Below are 21,425 nucleotides of genomic sequence, written 5' to 3'. Positions count from 1 at the left end.
CGGAGGAAACCCACGCAGACACGAGGAGAATGTGCAAACTCCACACAGACAGTGACTGAAGCCGAGAATCGAACCCAGGTCCCTGGAGCTGTGAAGCAGCAGTGCTAACCACTGTGCTACCGTGCTGCCCAACAAAGGGGGTGATTCTCCCAGCCCGCTGCACTGCTCTAGCGGGGGAGAGGGGGCTGCTGGGAAACATCAGCAGAGGCCGTTTAACAGGTTCCCTGCTGGGCACCACACCCTAGAGTAATCAGTTCCACATCAGAAATTGCCGCGGAACTGATTTCCATATTTAAATCTGCATTTAATTATCATTAGCGGGCTCGGAACTGAAGTCCCCGGACCCGCGAGCGTCTCCCCCTGCCCGCCAGTAGTGTTTCATTCCAGTAGGGTTTACAACAGCTCCCCATGATCAGGGAGCTGGCGGCCAACCCCACTGGAGGGAACAAAGGCCTTGGAGACCCCACAGGAGGTTGGGGGAAAGGGGCTGCCCTCTGGGCATTGCCAGCCTAGCCCCCAGCACTGCCCAATGGACAAACTGGCAATGCCCAAGGGGGCACCATAGCACTGCCCACCAGGCATCGGGCAGTGCCAAGGGGGTGGGACCAGAGGGGGTGGGGCCTATAGGGGGTTGGTCGATGGAGGTGGGGGAGTTCCCACTGCCACTCGGCATAGGGGTTGAGGGAGGGAAGGGGGTGATCGGGCTGGCCATCGGGGTGTGGGGGGGCTTGGGACTGCTGGGGTGTGGGTGGGGGGCGGGGGGGCCGACTGCGGGAGGGGTCGGGGCGGGGGACATCAGTGCTGGCCCAGAGAGGTCCATGAAGCCAGTGATTAGGGGGGAGGAGTGGTGGAGTTGGAATGGCAGCGATGGGGAGTCGTCGGAAGGCTGGCCAGCGATCGGGAGGCTGGTAGTGCGGGACCACTGCGCATGCGTCGATCTCCACTCTGACTTGCAATGTATTTCTCTTCATATTCCAGCAACCTGAGTGGTTATTTAGGAGTGTCTTACTAAATCATTGTCCACCAATGAATACTCTATCAATATTTCAGAATTTAATTTAATGCGACTAAATCTCTGGAAACTGACAGATCACTGCGTGTATTAAAGATTTACCAGGATGTTGCCTGGCATGGAGGGCATTAGCTATGAGGAGAGGTTGGAGAAACCTGGTTTGTTCTCACTGAAACGACAGAGGTTGAGGGGAGACCTGAAAGAAGTCTACAAGATTATGAGAGGCATGGACAGAGTGGATAGTCAGAAGCTTTTTCCCAGGGTGGAAGAGTCAATTACTAGGGTTGAGGTGCGAGGGGCAAGGTTTAAAGGAGATGCACGAGGCAAGTTTTTTACACAGAGAGTAGTGAGTGCCTGGAACCCGCTGCCGGGGGAGGTAGTGGAAGCAGATACAATGGTGATTTTTAAGGGGCGTCTTGACAAATACATGAATAGGATGGGAATGGAGGGATATGGTCCTTGGAAGGGTAGGGGGGTTTAGTTCAGTCGGGCAGCATGGTCAGTGCAGGCTTGGAGGGCCGATTCCTGTGCTATAATTTTCTTTGTTCTTTGTTCTATCAAGCTAAGCTAGCATGATTATAAATCTGTTGAAATTATGCTTAATTTTTCTACTTCTGATGTGAATATTGAACCTCCTTCTTTCTTCAAAGTCACTCATCCTCAGTGACGGAATCTGTGCAATTACAAAGCTGCCTAATCAGCACTTGGATTGGAAGCGAGACACACCTCCCAGCTGTACGCTCCATGGACGGACCTGTCACTTGCTGCTGTATACATGTAGTTTGGACCAAAGAAAGATGTAAGAAATTCTTAGCTTGTCCTGTGAGCTCTTCCCTAAAATCAATCAACTTTTGAATGCTAATGAGTGGAGCTTCAGAGCTGATGTTGCTCAGTTTAGATTGCAAGTACAGGAATCAATAATGTTCCTCTGATCAGTTAGCCTGTTCCAACTCCAAACCCAGAAACTGCAGTGCAGCAACACGAGACATCTTCAGAGTTGAAGAAAAAGGTATCCCCCTGCATATTTCAGCTACCTAAGAACAAAATCATATGTTAATATCTCTCTCAGGTTGAACATATGTACCTCTTCATGTGGTTCCACATTCTGAATAAAGATATTTCTCATGAACTCTTTATTGGATTTATAGAATCAGAGAATCATATGGTCCCCTTTGACCCATCGGGCCCGATTTTACCATTGTGTTGCTCCCATTTTCAGGCGCGAAAACTTGGTAAAGTCGGGTGTGAGATGAATAGCGCGCTCCGCGCTCACTTCTGCGCTGGTTCTCCCTTTACCAAGGCCCGAAAATAGCCGCGATCACAACCGCGCCTGAAACAGGCACGACGCTCATTTAAATATATTTGCATTCATTTAAATTCACTTAATAAGCTGCATGCCCAATCTTACCAGCACTTCCCCCTTTACCACCGCGTTCGCCCATCTAGAATCGGCGCAAAACAGACTTGCTCCATATAAGTCTGATTTGGGTGCTCCAGTTAATGAGGAGGTAAGTGCCTAGCGTGTGACGGCTCTCTGCTTGAAATTGGTGGGGGAGGGCGGGAGGGGGGTGGGCGGGGGGAAGGGGGTCCACTGTCACTTACAAGTCACTTACAATCCTACAGTGGAGAAGGAAGCCATTTGGCCCATTGGGTCTGCCCCAACTACAATCCCACCCAGGTCCTATCCCCATAACCCCATGCATTTACCCTAGCTAGTCCCCCTGAACGATGGGACAATTTAGCATGGCCAATCCACCTAACTGCACATCTTTGGACTGTGGGGGAGAAACCAGAGCGCCTGGAGGAAACCCACACAGACATGGGGAGAATGTGCAAACTCCACACAGACAGCGACCCAAGCCGGGAATCGAACCCGGGTCCTGCAGTTGTGAGGCGGCAGTGCTAACCACTGTGCCACCGTGCCACCCTGTCACTCTGCCTGAGATCAGTGGAGGGGAAGGGAGGGTCTGCTGCCACTCTGCCTGAGATCAGTGGGGGGGAGAAAGGGGAAGGGGCCCGCGATGGGTCTGGGTGGCAGAGGGGGTGGGGGGGATAAGGGGGTCAGTAATTTTGTGGGGGTGGAGCAATGTCAGTGGGGGCCAGGGGGAGGCATTATCGGCCCATGAGCGATGTGGCAGGGGAGCAGCATTCTATCATTTTTTTTTCTGCACATGCGCAGTTGGAGGTGCCGATCAGAGCTGCAGGATTTCTGGTGCATTAAGCCCCGTCCACAGGCTTGTGCAGCGTGATTCAGAATCGCTGATATTTTTTCAGGCAGAGTGCGTATGGGGGCACCTGAGAACGGGTCTATAAGTCGGATCTGAAACATTCCCAGTTTCACGTCCACCCAGCACTTAGAATCAAACTGGTAAAATAGGGCCCATTGAGTCTGCTCTAATACATGAGAAATACCTGACCTCCCATCTAATCCCATTTACTAACATTTGGCCCATAGCTTATTAGATTTATTAGAAACTATTTTAAAATTGTGACCTTTGTTTCAGAATTTTCTTTTCTGAAGAAAGATGTCCCAACTCGCTGAGGTTTCCATGATAATTATATCGGTTTAGTTCTGGTTTCATCCTTGTAACTCTATTTTCCTCCAACATTTCTTTTTGTAATAAGGAGACCAGAATTGTGCACAAAACTTCTGAGCTTTTTGTAAAGTGAGTTGCTGGGATGTGGGCATCACTGGCTAGGCCAGTATTTATTGTCAATCTCTAATTTCTCTTGAGAAAGTGGTGGTGCGCTGCCTTCTTGAACCACTGCAGTCCATATGGTGTAGGTAAACCCACTGCAGTATTAGGGAAGGAATTGCAGGATTTTGACTCAATGACAGTGAAGGAACGGTGACATTTTCCCAAGGCAGGATTCTATGTGGCTTTGAGAGGAAGTTAAATGTGTTCACGTTCCCATGTGTCTGCTGCCTTGCTCTTCTGGCCATTCGAAGTCGCGGGTATGGAAGGTGGTACTGATGGATCTAACCAAGATTCTATATCAGCTTAACGTAACTCCTCAGCTTTTGAATTGTGTTCCTCTTGAATTGTATTAAACCAGGTCAATGAAGCTTGGGCAACAGATGTTTTATATGTGGAATTTCAAAAGGTGTTTGATAAAGTATCAGATAACAGACTTGTTTAGGAACTAAAAGCTCATGGGATTGGTAAAGGGATGGTGTAACTTGTGAATGCAATTAGCCAATGAACAAGAATCAGAATGTTTTTCAGACTGGAGATAAGTACGCAGTCAGATTCCTTATAGTTCAACATTAAGATGATGGTTACTTTTGCCATATTTGGGCTTGGTTATACAATGTCCAAGTTTGTGAATGATACAATAGCAATGCAACAAATGTAATAAAGAGTGTGCATCACAGCAGTACGTTTCAGGTGTTTACCGGTGGAATGGGAAAACATCGGGCCCGATTTTACCAACAATTTGCGCCCGTTTTCGGGCGCAAAATCGCAGTAAAGTCGGGTGTGAGGCCTTTATCGCGATCTGCACCCTCGTTCAAACAAATTGCCACTTTACCGAGAGCCGCGAATGGCGGGGATCTGTTGCGCACCCAAATCGGGCGGACCGACGATTTAAATGCATTAGCATGCATTTAAATTGATTTAATGAACTGCCCGTCCAACTCTATCATCATTTCCCACTTTACCGCCACGTGTACCGTTCCGGATCCGCGCTTTTAGCGACCTGATAAATAAAAGTCTGATGCCGACGCTGCAGCTTCTGAAGAGCGGGTTCAGAGCCTCCAACGGCTCTCTGACCCAGATCATCCTCTTGGGGGGGGGGGGGGGGGGGGGGGCGGAGGGAGGCGGGTCAGATGTATCTCTGGGGGGGGGGAGGAGGAGAAGGTGGGTCAAATGTATCTCTGGGGGGAGGAGGAGGAGGGGGTGGGTCAGATGTATCTCTGGGGGGGGTGCAAGAGGGCTGGTCATTGTCTGGTGGTGGAGGGGAGGCCCGATCGCTCACTGTTGGGGGGGGGGGGATTGCGGATGGATCTCTGGTGGGGGGGGCAGGGAGGTCCACTGCCACTCTGCGGGTGATCCCTCCTCCCCACCAGAGGAACGAATCCCTCGTCCCGGAGTTGACGTGCGGCCATGCCATCCCACAAAACCTACAGGATCAAGTGATTCCTCGCTAAGAAGGTGAAACAGAACCGGCCGATTCCACAGTGGATCCACATGAAAACCGGCAACAAGATCAGGTACAACTCCAAGAGGAGACACTGGAGACGGACCAAGCTGGGCCTGGAAAGGGATACACCATCACTACAGTGATTGGTGGTCGATTTTCATATTTATGTCCATTGGAGATTTTGCGTTAGTTGCCTGCTCTGGGAATGTTTGTTCTGTTTGTTAGATATTATCTTTCATGTATATTGATTGAGAGATGTTGGGATGGATGCAGAAGATATTTTCTGTGCTGACGAATAGGGGAGATGCTTTCTTAATTTGTGACAAGGGAAATCGTTCCATGCTCATGTCTGCCGACACTATTCTCACACTGATGGAGATGAGAGGGGTTTTTGGATGTGACAGATATTTTCTAGACTGATAGATGAGGGAGATATTTTCAGACTGGTGGATACGTGAGCTATTTCACACTGATGGATGGAAGATCATTTTTCAAACTGTTGAATATTTCCCATGTTTTCATAGTCATGGATCTGAGTGAAATTTTCATCATGAAACATATGGGAAAAATATTCATTCTGAAGGATATGGGAGATGTTGTTTCACTGATGGGAATGGACACCCACCCATGTGTCAGTGGGTCGGGGTGACATTTTCATAATGATATATATTGGCATCATTTTAGTGCTGATCGTAATATGGAATGACTTCATCCTGCTGGATATGGGTGATTCTTTCATATTGATGGAGATGGGTGATGCATTTAACACTGTTGTCCCCCTCCCTCCCCACCGATCGCCCGCAAAGTGGCAGTAGGCCCCCCTGCCCCCCTGCCCCCCCCCCCACCAGAGGTCCATCTGCCCCCTCGCCCCTCCGAGATATACCCTCGCTTCTGCTTTTCGCTCCTAGATGCTCTCTCTGCTTTCTGCTTTTTTTTTCTTTCCCGACACGGGCACGCTTTTCCACATTTTTTTCAAACTGCGCATGCGCAGTTCAGAGCTCCGATCATTCCAGCAGCGCTAAGCCCCGCCCACAGCGTGGATTGGTCTGGAGACGGCTGAAAGCGTATGGGGACGTCTGAATGCGGATTTCTAGGTCGGATCTGTACGATGCCCAGATTCGGCACAAAGAATCAAAATGGTAAAATCGGGCCCTTCATGTCTCAGATGCAGTTGATGTGGTAAAGTGTGAAGTGCTACACTTTGTGAGAAAACGTCTATCACTTTACACGTGAATGTTTGCCCATAGCTTTCAAATATATTTCAAATATCAAAAGGATGAGATGTGACGGAATAGGGCCTATAAAAGATGAAGGCGGGAAAGTCCGTACGGAACCAGTAGAAATGGCAGAGGTGCTCAATGAGTATTTTGCCTCGGTTTTCACAGAGGAGAAGGAGCTGGGTGGATGTACTGAAAGGATTGAGTATGTGGACTTTAAGAAAGAGGTTGTGCTGGAATCTTTGAATGGCATCAAGACAGATAAGTCGCCGGGTCCGGATGGGATGAACCCCAGGTTAGTGTGGGAGGTGAGGGAAGAGATTGCAGAGCCTCTGGCGATGATCTTTGCGTCGTCGATGGAGACAGGAGAGGTGCTGGAGGATTGCGGATGTGGTTCCTATTTTCAAGAAGGGGAATAGGGATAGCCCAGGTAATTACCGACCGGTCGAACCTCAGTGTTGGTAAACTGATGGAGAAGATCCTGAGGGACAGGATATATGAGCATTTAGAGAGGTTTAGTATGCTCAAGAATACTCAGCATGGCTTTGTCAAGGGCAGATCGTGCCTTACGAGCCTGGTGGAGTTCTTCGAAAATGTGACTAAACACATTGACGAAGGGAAGGCGGTAGATGTGGTTTACATGGATTTTAGCAAGGCGTTCGATAAGGTCCCCCATGCAAGGCTTCTAGAAAAAGTGAGAGGGCATGGGATCCAAGGGGCTGCTGCCCGGTGGATCCAGAACTGGCTTGCCCAAAGGAGGCAGAGAGTGGGTATAGATGGGTCTTTTTCTAAATGGAGGTCGGTCACCAGTGGTGTGCCCCAGGGATCTGTTCTGGGACCCTTGCTGTTTGTCATTTTCATAAATGACCTGGATGAGGAAGTGGAGGGATGGGTTGGTAAGTTTGCCGACGACACGAAGGTTGGTGGGGTTGTGGATAGTCTGGAGGGATGTCAGAAGTTACAGAAGGACATAGATAGGATGCAAGACTGGGCGGAGAAGTGGCAGATGGACTTCAACCCAGATAAATGCGTAGTGGTCCATTTTGGCAGGTCAAATGGGATGAAGGAGTACAATATAAAGGGAAAGACTCTTAGTACTGTAGAGGATCAGAAGGACCTTGGCGTCTGGGTCCATAGGACTCTGAAATCGGCCCCGCAGGTGGAGGAGGTGGTTAAGAAGGCGTATGGTGTGCTGGCCTTTATCAATCGAGGGATTGAGTTTAGGAGTCCGGGGATAATGATGCAGCTGTATAAGACCCTCGTCAGACCCCACTTGGAGTACTGTGCTCAGTTCTGGTCGCCTCATTACAGGAAGGATGTGGAAAAGATTGAAAGGGTGCAGAGGAGATTTACAAGGATTTTGCCTGGATTGAGTGGCATGCCTGTGGTGAACCATCGTTGGTTCCCACTGTGGGGTTGTTCTAATGTTGTTGTTGGGCTAGGGTGTTCACACTGTGGGATTGTTCTAATGTTGTTGTTGGGCTAGGGTGGGATTAATACACCTGTGGTTGTTACTGTTGTGGCACATCCCAGTCGGGCTCCGCCTCCTGGGAGAGGTATAAGACCCTCTGCTCGGGCGGGACCTCGTCAGTCTGGGATGGTGTGCTTACGTTCTATTAGTTCCATTGTTAGACAAGAAAAACCTTCTGTTACCGAAGCTTCGTGCCTCGAGTTCAATTGACGCGCATCAATTTTATTGTCTAACACTAAGCTCTCGACGGAAAGGAGAGTATGGAGCAAATCCTAAAGCCAGAACGTCTGACGCTGGATCCACGTGCGGTGGGCGCTTCTAACACCTTCGACCACTGGTTGAAGTGTTTTGAGGACTACCTGGCAGCCTCCGCAGCGGTCACCACAGATGACGACAGACTCCGGGTCCTCCATGCGAGGGTAAGCGACACAGTCTACCTCGCGATCCGTGCGGCCACCACTTACCCGAGGGCCCTCGAGCTTTTAAAAAAGCGCTACACGAAACCTCCCAACGAGATCCATGCTCGTTACCTCCTCGCTACACGACGTCGGCAGTCGGGCGAAACCATGGAGGATTACGCCAATGAGCTCTTGCAGCTAGCCAGGGGCTGCGACTGCAAAGCTGTGTCGGCTGAGCAGAGCATGTATGACCTCGCCCGAGATGCGCTTGTGGCCAGGGTAGGGTCTTCGTACATCCGTCTCAAGCTGCTAGAAAAGGGGAATCTCAACCTGACCCAAGCTATGGAATTGGCTGAAATGCTTGAGGCGGCTTCGATGAGCTTGGTCCTGTATCCGGAGGACCACGTGGAGACAACGTGGCAGGAGCAGTCGCAAATCCCTCCTCGCCCCACGGGCTCGAAGTGCAGTGTTATGGCGTGCTCCCATGTAGACCCGACGACGGCGGCAGCCCCATGCGGCCCACGGTGCTACTTCTGCGGAGGAGCCAAGCATCCACGACAAAAGTGTCCCGCTAAAGCGGTGGTCTGTAACCAATGCGGTAAAAAGGGGCACTATGCGAAGGTGTGCAGATCGAAGCCCAAGAACGGCAGTGCAGCCTGTGACCCTTCGGAACGGGGATCGTCACCATCGACGTCGAAGTACCCACGGGGTTCGTCCACGTGCGAGTCCAGGATGACGCCATTGTGGTCGACGGAGTCGGAGGAGGATGACCACCAGGAGTCGCTACGCTTGGCGCCCTCAACCATGTGCGATTCATGGGGGCGGCCACTTTGGTCGACGACGACCAGGAGCGACCAGCAGGGGTCCTCAGTGTCGACCTCAGCTGCCTGCAATGATGCTCAAGGACCAACGGTGGCGTCGATCACCCTGAACCAGGCTAAGCACCACAGGCTTGACTGTTCAATGATGGATATAGAGGTAAATGGTCGTGCAATTTATTGTCTGTTTGACAGCGGGAGCACTGAGAGCTTTATTCACCCTGACACTGTAAAGAGGTGTGGACTCCAGATTCAACCTGCCAAACAGACAATCTCTATGGCATCAAGGTCCCGGTCTGTCCCTGTTCAAGGACGTTGTGTGGTAACTCTGAAAGTGCAAGGCACAATTTACGAGCGATTCAGGCTCCTTGTGTTGCCGCATCTTTGCGCACCAATTCTCCTCGGACTAAACTTTATGGTCCACATGAAGAGTGTGATCCTACAGTACGGTGGGCCACTCCCTTCGCTGACAGTAGGGGAACAGCTGCAGTCTCCAAATTGTCCAAAGCGCCCCGCATGCGATCTTTCTACATTAAAGATCACCACACCCTCTTTATTCAAGAATCTGGTACCAGGCTGCAAGCCCATCTCTACTAAAAGTAGGCGTTACAGCACTGAAGATCGGATCTTCATCAGATCTGAGGTTCAGCGACTCCTCAAAGAAGGGATCATACAGCCCAGTGTTAGTCCATGGAGAGCACAGGTTGTGGTGGTCAAGAGCGGGAACAAACCCCGGATGGTCATTGATTACAGTCAGACCATTAATCGATATACGCAGCTGGATGCGTATCCTCTCCCGCGCATATCTGATATGGTCAATCAGATTGCGCAGTACCGGGTGTTCTCCACCATAGACCTTAAGTCCGCCTACCACCAACTCCCCATTCGCCCAGAGGACCGACACTACACGGCTTTTGAGGCGGATGGTCGTCTATATCAGTTTCTTAGGGTTCCATTTGGTGTCACCAATGGGGTCTCGGTCTTCCAGCGTGCTATGGACCGAATGGTGGACCAGAACAGGCTGCGGGCTACCTTCCCGTACCTGGATAATGTCACCATCTGCGGCAGTGATCAGCAGGACCATGACACAAATCTCCAGAACTTTTTACGCACTGCATCTCGCCTGAACTTGACCTACAACAGGGAGAAGTGTGTATTCCGTATGCGCCGGTTAGCCATCCTGGGATACGTGGTGGAAAACGGGGTCATTGGCCCTGATCCCGACCGTATGCGCCCCCTTGCTGAACTTCCCTTGCCCGCTAGCGCAAAAGCACTGAGGAGATGCCTGGGCTTCTTCTCCTATTATGCGCAGTGGGTCCCCAACTACGCGGACAAAGCCCGTCCGCTTATTAAGTCCACGACTTTTCCACTCACGCCAGAGGCCCAATTGGCCTTCAAGGCATTGAAACACGACATTGCGAAAGCCACGATGCACGCAGTAGACGAATCCATCCCTTTTCAGGTGGAAAGCGATGCATCTGATTTCGCCCTGGCCACCACACTAAACCAGGCGGGCAGGCCCGTCGCGTTTTTTTCCCGCACCCTCCAAGGCCCCGAAATTCGGCATTCAGCGGTGGAAAAGGAGGCCCAGGCCATTGTGGAGGCCGTCAGACACTGGCGCCATTACCTGGCGGGGAAGCGGTTCACCCTGATCACGGACCAGCGGTCCGTGGCGTTCATGTTCAACAACACGCAGAGGGGCAAGATCAAGAATGACAAGATCTTGCTGTGGAGAATTGAACTCTCCACCTATAACTACGATATCATGTATCGTCCAGGGAAACTCAATGAGCCCTCGGATGCCCTCTCGCGCGGAACATGCGCTACTATGCAGGAGGATCGCTTGAACGCCCTCCATAATGACCTGTGCCATCCTGGGGTCACTCGGCTCTACCACTTTATCAAAGCCCGCAACCTGCCTTACTCGGTGGAAGACGTCAGGTCGGTGACAAGGAGCTGTCGGATTTGCGCGGAATGCAAACCGCACTTTTACCGACCTGACCGGGCACATTTGGTCAAGGCCACTCGCCCCTTCGAGAGGCTGAGTGTGGATTTTAAGGGCCCCCTTCCCTCAACAGATCGGAACGTGTACTTTCTGAACATAATAGACGAGTACTCCCGGTTCCCGTTTGTTGTCCCCTGCGCGGACACGTCGACTGCCACGGTGATCAAGGCATTCCGTGATCTTTTTACCCTGTTCGGGTACCCCAGCTATATCCATAGCGACAGGGGCTCGTCGTTCATGAGTAATGACTTGAGGCAATTCCTGCTCTCATACGGGATTGCCTCTAGCAGGACCACGAGTTACAACCCTAGGGGTAATGGACAGGTGGAAAGAGAGAATGCTACAGTCTGGAAGGCTATCCTATTGGCGCTGAAGTCCAAAGGCCTTCCAGTCTCCCGTTGGCAGGAGGTCCTCCCAAATGCGCTTCACTCCATTCGCTCCCTCCTGTGTACGGCAACCAATGCTACTCCCCACGAGAGGATGTTCTCATTCCCTCGCAAGTCGTCCTCGGGGATATCTTTACCAGCCTGGTTGACGTACCCAGGACCCGTCCTTCTGCGGCGACATGTAAGGGCCCGCAAGTCCGACCCCTTGGTCGAACAGGTCCACCTCCTCCACGCCAACCCTCAGTATGCCTATGTGGCATATCCTGACGGGCGAGAGGACACAGTCTCGATCCGAGACCTGGCGCCCGCAGGGGACGTAGCAACTCCTGTCGCTCCCATACCCCCAGTGATGAATCCCTTATCCCTTATTTGTCCCCCGGACGTGGCGCGGTCAGCACCGGGACCAGTGCTTAACAGTTATACTCCAATGCACAGCTTGCCTGAGCCCCGGAGATCGGCGCCATCGCAGAATGTATCGGGATCCCCTGCACTACCGCTTCATCAGGGTCAACCGGCCTGTGAGTCCGTGGGAGGACAGCCGGACGCTGTTTTGGAGAGAACGCCACCGCAAGCACCTACTCCGGTGTCACCACCGGTATTGAGGAGGTCACAACGACGGTGCGGTCCTCCAGACCGTCTGGACTTATAATCTGTTGACTTTTTTTAATTCTGTTTTCGTACCCCGCCGGCCTTTGTTCTCAAAGGAGGGGTGAATGTGGTGAACCATCGTTGGTTCCCACTGTGGGGTTGTTCTAATGTTGTTGTTGGGCTCGGGTGGGATTAATACACCTGTGGTTGTTACTGTTGTGGCACATCCCAGTCGGGCTCCGCCTCCTGGGAGAGGTATAAGACCCCCTGCTCGGGCGGGACCTCGTCAGTCTGGGATGGTGTGCTTACGTTCTATTAGTTCCATTGTTAGACAATAAAAGCCTTCTGTTATGAAGCTTCGTGCCTCGAGTTCAATTGACGCGCATCAATGCCTTATGAGGATAGGCTGAGGAAGCTCGGTCTTTTCTCCTTGGAGAGACGAAGGATGAGAGGAGAACTAATAGAGGTGTATAAGATGTTGAGAGGCATAGATCGGGTGGACTCTCAGAGGCTTTGTCCCAGTGTGGAAATGTCTGCTATGAGAGGACACAGGTTTAAGGTGCTGGGGGGTAGGTACAGGGGAGATGTTCAGGGTAAGTTTTTCACACAGAGGGTGGTGGGCGAGTGGAATCGGCTGCCGTCAGTGGTGGTGGAGGCAAACTCAATTGGGTCTTTTAAGAGACTCCTGGGTGAGTACATGGAGCTTAATAGGATGGAGGGTTATAAGTAGGTCTAGAAGGTAGGGATGTGTTCGGCACAACTTGTGGGCCGAAGGGCCTGTTTGTGCTGTAGTTTTTCTATGTTTCTATGTTTCTATCCTATGGAAAATATAAAGAACATGGTTTGCATTGCGATTCCATGGTTCTTTCACCTAGAACAAGGCAGTTTGCGCTTTCTCATGTAACATGTATATCCTGGTCATATCCAATCTCAAATGGCAAATGTGGAGGTTTTAATGATGAGGAATAAAGAGACAAAAAGATTCAACTGCAGATAGTTCCTTTAAAAATCAATTATCCACTTGTTACAGTTTGAAAACATTTGTGTGCCAATTATTTTAAGTCTCAATTGATAAAAACTAAAATAATAGCAATTTATGTTTGGATATAAACATATCATCCATCTAGCAATGATTATTCAAATAAGAAAAGGGGAGGTGGTGGGATAGTGGTATTGTCACTGGACAAGTATCCAGAGACCCAGAGTGCTGTTCTGGGGACCAGGTTCAAATCTCACACCAAGTTAAAATTTGAACTTAATGAAAATCTGGAATTAAAAGTCTAATGATGACCATAAAACCATTGTTGGTTGCCATAAAAACCTATTTGGTTCACTAATGTCCTTTCGAGAAAGAAATCTGCCATCCTTACCTGCTCTGGCCTATGTGCGACTCACACAGCAACATGGGTGATTCTTAACTGGCACTCAGTTCAAGGAATGGGCAACAAATGCTGACCTTGCCAGTGATGCCCACGTTCCATAATAGCATAAAGGAAAAAAGATGTTTCTTAATGTTGAAATAAAGCCATGGGGTTAATCAAAGGTCATTTCCTTCCACTTGCCCTTTTCTCTAATTGAGGTTGTTTAAACACTGACTGATACTCACTAAGCATAGAAAGCTGTACTTAGTTAACTATTTTTATTAAAGAGGCACTACCTTTGTCAAATCAAGTATTGGGTAGTCTTTCAGTGTTTGCACAGAATGCCCAACAAAATGGGGATCAATTTAATCATGATGGTGTCACAAGCACATCGTATGATACATTTCAAAAACATCCATGTCGACAAACAAGTGAAACATTTGCCATATTGTCGAAGAGATAATTTAATAATTCTGTCCAGGCATTAATGTATCCACAGGTTTCATTTTTAAAAATCCTTAAACTATTGGAGAATGAACAACTGTGGAATTGGAAGAGATAACTATGCAAACTACTCGGGGTTAATTGAAAAATTCTGTGAAATTATATACAACAGTGGTCTTGAATTTTAAGAAGCATGTAAATCTCTAAAGCATACACTTGATGTTGCAACAACTGTTACCAGTGCCACACGTACACCTATTTATAGGTGGAGTTAATGATATTTTGAGCTTTGAATCCAAATGTGAATCTAATAGGAAACTGTTGTGCATTTTGTAAACAGGAGATGTGTTTCCTAAAACATTTCTTTGATATTTTTGACATCACCATCGTATCATTCTTAAAAAAAAGACTGAAAGATTTATGTTTGATCCTCATGTGTCTAAAACATGCCGTGGTGTTCGTCGGTGTTCAGAATGCAGACCTCTGTTTTTCATTTTCCGCTCCTGTGCATTGCTGAACTTCCATTTGTTCACAGTTACTTTGTTCTTCTTTCTCTTCTTTTCATTACACCACATTTTCTGACAGTAATCCTCCACCCTCTGGAAGTTACTGTAACCTATTAACTGGAGAAATTCTTTGTACCATGGTCTCGTTCCTGGATGGTTCCCAGCTTGCACCTGGCATGGCATTTTGTGGGGCTTCTCCTCCTCACCATCTTTGTGAAATATGCTGTTAATCTGCTCCCCTTCCAAAACATCCAGTCTGATTTTCATCACTGTCTGGATGAAGCCATGTTCTCTTGCTTTGCAGAAATATGTCCCAGCATCCATTCTGTGCAGATTGAGAAACAGTAATCCAAGCTCTGTTTTAATCACCCGATCATCTGTCTTGACCTATGAGAGCATCATAACAAGAAAATCCTTTAAGCAGAGTATTGAGTGATCCTGTTGACCAGGTTTTCATGTCTACATCAACCTGCTCTGGATCAGATCACACTTTGCCAACATATCAGACTGAGGCAGACAATTAGATAAACTACGATTCCTATATCAGGAATATTTCAGATATCTCTTTCTGAAAGAAATCAGCCTCTCTGTCATTCTAATCTGCATATTGAGCTAGCAGTGCTACAGTACTTAGAAATGTATATTTTCCAATATCTGCCCGCCAATTCCTTTATTAAAAGAGTGAAAAAAATGCCGTGCAAATATGCGTAGTTTATTGTAGTATATTATTGATTAAATTGCAGTAATATTGGGTTTTTTGACATTTTTATATAATTTGCACATTGTTCGCAAGTATTAAAATGTTAATAAAAATTCAGATGATTCTTATACAAAGAGGGGAAACAGAGAATTGATATGTGGTAACCTGGGTCTCTTAAAGGCTTAAATGGGAACTGATGAAGTAATGGAATCATTAGTACAGCAGGTGGAGAGCATGAGAGAGATGAAGGGCGGAATTCTCCTCCAAAAATTCAAAGTATTGAATTCGCAGGGGAACTGGAGCAATTCATGCGGGTTTTTTCAGTGGGAGTTCAGACTAGAACCTCCCACACTCTGTGCAATGCAGAGGCCACCAGCGTGACTATTATTAGATCTCTAACAACTTCATCGTGCAGTGTCTTGAAAAAGATTCCACTGACAGCTCAATGGATTTCTAATCCAGCCACCTGTGTTTATTTTCATTTCCCTCCATGCTTGAATGGATCTCAAATACCCCATTAATCCTGACCACAATGTTGACAGAGTCTAGGCCTGATTGACAGCCTGTGATTTCTTCAAAATGATTGTGGTTTGCAAAAGAGGAAACTAAACCTTCAAGCCTGCTAATTATATGATAACTAGACAATTACAATATTTATTGGGATGCAGGGACCATAATTGGGGCTGGTAACATAGAGCGTGAGTATCACAACAGGTTTAGTGCCCGGCACTAAACCCATTTTTTGCCCACTGCCCGATTTTCCTGGCCATCTTGATTCTCACCGAAAGCCAGGAAATTGAAATATTTTCTGCAAGTTACATATCTTTCTTAAAACTTTGGAAAATGTAAGTTGTTTAAGATACAGACAGTTTAGTTATATTAATGGAGCTAGCACCACTGATATGTTGATGAGCTTAGCAACACTGCAAACAGATCTTACCCAATGCAAGTTGATAACAATGGGGACAGGACATGAAGGGATATGAATAAGATGTTAATGTTTCAAATGAAGAGACAAGGTTTGAAGAGAGGGTCACAAAGTGAGTGAACTTCGAGTCATAGAATCAAACAGTTATAGAGGTTTACAGCATGGAAACAGGCCCTTCGGCCCAACTTACACTTTAAAATCTAGACTTAAGAAATGAAGGGAATTAATTTTAATTTCTGAAGAAGTTAGCTCAGATAAGGGAAGATCAAAGGGGAAAACCACATATGAGGAGATGATTAAGCCTATGCAATGGAGCTGTTTCGTTAGACTTCAGCCACAGCAGGAATTGCTGTTTAACGCCCAGCAAGCTATTTTGTACCTCAGAAACAACCTCAAAGAGATATAACTACCTGGTGTGGTAACGGTTATTGAATATTTATAGTTTTAAAAATCTGTTGTGGAATCTTTGGGGGGAGTTAGCTCTGGAGGTAGAGAAGTAAGGAGTATTTGGAGTAAATTAGTGATACTGTGTGTAGCCATTGTCTTAGTTAAATGAACTAGTTTATGTTATTGTTGTTTATTTCATTGTTTAGTAAAGCAGTTAATTTATTTAACATGTCTCACAATGTCTGGGACATCACTTTCTGGGGTTCAAATCTTTCCTCACATTCGACCAAATTGCATATTTCAGTTGAGGGCAGTGGTTTCAAGGTTCTCTTCTCAGATTTGGAATAACCCAACATTTACCATCAGCTGTGTCCTTAACAAAGCTTAAATATGGGGAGATGGTGGGGTAGTGGTAATGTCAATAGACTAGTACTCCAGAGGCCCAGGCTAATGTTCTGGGGACAGTGGTTCAAATCCCACCGTGGCAGCTCATAGAGTCATAGAGGTTTACAGCATGGAAACAGGCCCTTCGGCCCAACTTGTCCATGCCGCCCTTATTTTTTTTAAAACCCCTAAGCTAATCCCAATTGCCCGCATTTGGCCCATATCCCTCTATACTCATCGTACCCATGTAACTATCTAAATGCTTTTTAAAAGATAAAATTGTACCCGCCTCTACTACTACCTCTGGCAGCTTGTTCCAGACACTCACCACCCTCTGTGTGAAAAAGATTGTCCCTCTGGACACTTTTGTGTCTCTCCCCCCTCACCTTAAACCTATGCCCTCTAGTTTTAGACTCCCCTACCTTTGGGAAAATATATTGACTATCTACCTTGTCTATGCCCCTCATTATTTTATAGACCCCTATAGGTCACCCCACAGCCTCCTGCGCTCCAGAGAAAAATCATAGAAATCATAGAAACCCTACAGTACAGAAAGAGGCCATTCGGCCCATCGAGTCTGCACCGACCACAATCCCACCCAGGCCCTACGCCCATATCCCTACATATTTACCCACTAATCCCTCTAACCTACGCATCTCAGGACACTAAGGGCAATTTTTAGCATGGCCAATCAACCTACCTGCACATCTTTGGACTGTGGGAGGAAACCGGAGCGCCCGGAGGAAACCCATGCAGACACGAGGAGAATGTGCAAACTCCACACAGACAGTGACCCAAGCCGGGAATCGAACCCAGGTCCCAGTCTATTCCCAGTCCCAGTCTATTCAGCCTCTCCTTATAACTCAATCCATCAAGTCCCGGTAGCATCCTAGTAAATCTTTTCTGCACTCTTTCTAGTTTAATAATATCCTTTCTATAATAGGGTGACCAGAATTGCACATAGTATTCCAAGTCTGGCCTTACCAATGTCTTGTACAACTTCAACAAGACAAAGAACAAAGAAAATTACAGCACAGGAACAGGCCCTTCGCCCCTCCAAGCCTGCACCGATCATGCTGCTTGACTGAACTAAAACCCCCTCCTCTTCCGGGGACCATATCCCTCTATTCCCATCCTATTCATGTATTTGTCAAGACGCCCCTCAAAAGTCACTATCGTATCTGCTTCCAGTACCTCCCCCGGCAACGAGTTCCAGGCACCCACCACCCTCTGTGTAAAAAATCTGCCTCGTACATCTCCTTTAAACCTTGCCCCTCGCGCCTTAAACCTGTGCCCCCTAGTAATTGACTCCCAAGACGTCCCAACTCCTGTATTCAATGTTCTAACCGATGAAACCAAGCATGCCGAATGCCTTCTTCACCACTCTGTTCACCTGTGACTCCACTTTCAAGGAGCTATGAACATGTACCCCTGGATCTCTTTGTTCTGTAACACTCCCCAATGCCCTACCATTAACTGAGTAAGTCCTGCCCTGTTTAAATCTACCAAAATGCATCACCTCGCATTTGTCTAAATTAAATTCCATCTGCCATTCGTCAGCCCACTGGCCCAATTGATAAAGGTCCCGCTGCAATTGGAGATAACCTTCCTCACTGTCCACCATGCCACCAATCTTGGTGTCATCTGCTGGTGGAATGTAAACTAAATTAATAAATCTGGGATAAACTGAACTAAGAAATGGTGACCATGACAACCATCATCGTTTGGTGTAAAAACCCATCTGGTTCACTAATGTCCTTTAGGGAAGGAAATCTGCTGTCCTTACCTAGTCTGGTCTACATGTGACTCCAGAGTCACAGCAATGTGTCAAACTCTTCACTGCTCCCTGAAATGACCTACCTATTTCTTGCTGCCTTCACTAACACTCAGTTCAAGAACCATTGGGAATGGGAAATAAATCCTGACTGTCCCAGCGATGCCCACTCTCCCCTGAAAGAATAAAGGAAAAACTCCGATTATCGTTAGTTAATAAGGAGATTGCGGGGAGTCAACAGATTGTGTTTCCAGCAGCAGAGAAAATAGCAACAAGCTGTTTCATTTGTGTGACCACCTATCCCAACAATCTCCTCAATGCCTCAGTGTTTAAAATTTACAACAATTAGTGATTAAAAACCTTAAACCATAATGTAAATAACTCCAGCTCTAACATTTAATTATCAGCAGAATAGACTTCTGAGTCTTTCTGTGCTGTGTTTTTATGGCTGTGACCTTCTCTTTCAAAATGACATTTTGATTGATAATCTATTTATAGATTTGTGTAGCAGCTAAACATGCTCAGTACACCATGACTTCTTCATTTATTACAGCGCTGTCGTCAGAGCCACTGGATTGTAAGTGAAAGATATCTGGAATCTAAATTACCTGGCACCCAAACATAAAAACAAAAATGAGTGCAACCACAGAATCATTACAGAACAGAAGGAGGCTGTTTGGCCCATCGTGTCTGTGTTGTTCCTCTGAATGAACAATTCACCTTGGGCTATTCTCCTCTTCCTCTCTGTAACCCTGCAGACGATCATTTAATTTCCTCTTGCATGCCTCAATTGAACTTGCCGCCAACACCCTCCGGCAATGCATTCCGGACCCTAACTACTTGCTGCATTACAACATTTTTATCTCATGTCACTTTTCCTTTTTTTTCCAATTTGAATTTGTGCCCTCTTGTTCCCATTCCTTTCATAGCTTGGAACAATTTCTCCCTCGTTACTCTATCCAAGCCCCTCATGATTTTGAATGTCTCTGTCAAATCTCCTCTCAATTTCCTGTCCACCAAGAAGTACAGTCCCATCTTCTACGTTCTTCCTCATCCTTGGAACCATTTTTGTAAGCCTCTTCTGCATTCTCTCTAATGCCTTCACATCCTTCCTAAAATGTGATTCTCAGAACTGTATGCAATATTCCAGCCGAGATCTAACCAGTATTTTATTTATGTTCAAAATAACCTCCTTGTACCTGTACACGACAGGCAGGATTTTACGGCCTCCCTCGTCCCCAAACCGTAAAATCCCACCCGAGGTCAACAGACCTTTCCATGGTCTGCCCTTCACCTGCTCCGATTCCTGTTGCGGGTGGGCGGGGCGGTAAAATTCCGGCTTATCTCCCTATTAATAAAGCCTTATACCATATTAACTGTTATCTCAACCTGTCCTGCCACCTTTAATGACTTATGCACAGATACACACAGCTTTACCTCATTTATAAATGTGAGGTAATGCATTTTGGAAGGTCTAATACAAATAGGAAATATACAGTAAATGGCAGAACCCTTAAGAGTATTGATAGGCAGAGGGATCTGGGTGTACAGGTACACAGGTCACTGAAAGTGGCAATGCAGGTGGAGAAGGTAGTCAAGAAGGCATACGGCATGCTTGCCTTCATCGGCCGGGGTATTGAGTTTAAAAATTGGCAAGTCATGTTGCAGCTTGAGAGAACCTTAATTAGGTTGCACTTGGAATATAGTGTTCAATTCTGGTCGCCACACTACCAGAAGGATGTGGAGGCTTTGGAGAGGGTACAGAAAAGATTTACCAGGATGTTGCCTGGTATGGAGGGCATTAGCTATGAGGAGAGGTTGGAGAAACTTGGTTTGTTCTCACTGGAGCGACGGAGGTTGAGGAGAGAACTGATAGATGTCTACAGGATTATGAGAGTCATGGACAGAGTGGATAGTCAGAAGCTTTTCCCCAGAGTGGAAGAGTCAATTACTAGGGGGCATAGGTTGAAAGTGCGAGGCACAAGGTTTAAAGGAGATGTACGAGGCAGATTTTTTACACAGAGAGTAGTGGGTGACTGGAACTCGTTGCCGGGGGAGGTAGTGGAAGCGGATACGGTAGTGACTTTTAAGGCGTGTCTTGACAAGTACGTGAATAGGGTGGGAATAGACAGATATGGTCACCGGAAGGGTAGGGGGTTTTAGTTAAGTTGGGCAGCATGGTCAGTGCAGGCTTGGAGGCCAAAGGGCCTGTTCCTGTGCTGTCATTTTCTTTGTTCTTTGTTCTTTTCCTTCCTCTGCTCCTACACCCCATTTAGCATTGAACTCTTGATTTTATATTGTCTCCCCATAGTTGTCCGACCAAAACATATCTTCACATCTCTCCACATTGAACTACATCTGCCACAACACATCCATTCCACCAACTGTCAACGTCTTTTTCAAGTTCTACACTATTCTCCTCACGGTTCACAATGCTTCCATGTTTTGTATGGTCCAGATCAGGGTTTCCCGAACTTTCTGAGCTGTGGAATTCCGAGTGACCTCCCAAGAGCACCAGGGAACCCCAAGCATTTTCATAATGTCGACGCCTCTTTTTGGTCTGAGATTAGTGTGAAAGGCTTCCAGAAAAAGTGAGAGGGCATGGGATCCAAGAGGCTGCTGCCCGGTGGATCCAGAACTGGCTTGCCCAAAGGAGGCAGAGAGTGGTATAGATGGGTCTTTTTCTAAATGGAGGTCGGTCACCAGTGGTGTGCCCCAGGGATCTGTTCTGGGACCCTTGCTGTTTGTCATTTTCATAAATGACCTGGATGAGGAAGTGGAGGGATGGGTTAGTAAGTTTGCCGACGACACGAAGGTTGGTGGGGTTGTGGATAGTCTGGAGGGATGTCAGAAGTTAGAGAGGGACATAGATAGGATGCAAGACTGGGCGGAGAAGTGGCAGA

At 47.5% G+C, this 21,425-nt stretch overlaps 1 protein-coding gene across 1 annotated transcript in view; it reads right to left on the bottom strand.

Annotated features, from left to right (window-relative positions):
* Window positions 1-14,274: 14,274 nt before the first annotated feature.
* The window catches only part of LOC144507516 (semaphorin-3E-like), a 335,905-nt gene continuing 328,754 nt past the window's right edge, over window positions 14,275-21,425 (bottom strand). Inside the window, exon 18 of the mRNA XM_078234643.1 lies at window positions 14,275-14,736. Coding sequence (XP_078090769.1) covers window positions 14,275-14,736 — 462 coding nt within the window. The remainder of the gene's footprint in view (window positions 14,737-21,425) is intronic.

This window comes from Mustelus asterias, chromosome 19 (genome assembly GCF_964213995.1).
Source record: "Mustelus asterias chromosome 19, sMusAst1.hap1.1, whole genome shotgun sequence".
NCBI lineage: Eukaryota > Metazoa > Chordata > Chondrichthyes > Carcharhiniformes > Triakidae > Mustelus > Mustelus asterias.
This window is presented reverse-complemented; position numbering and strand designations above follow the sequence as displayed.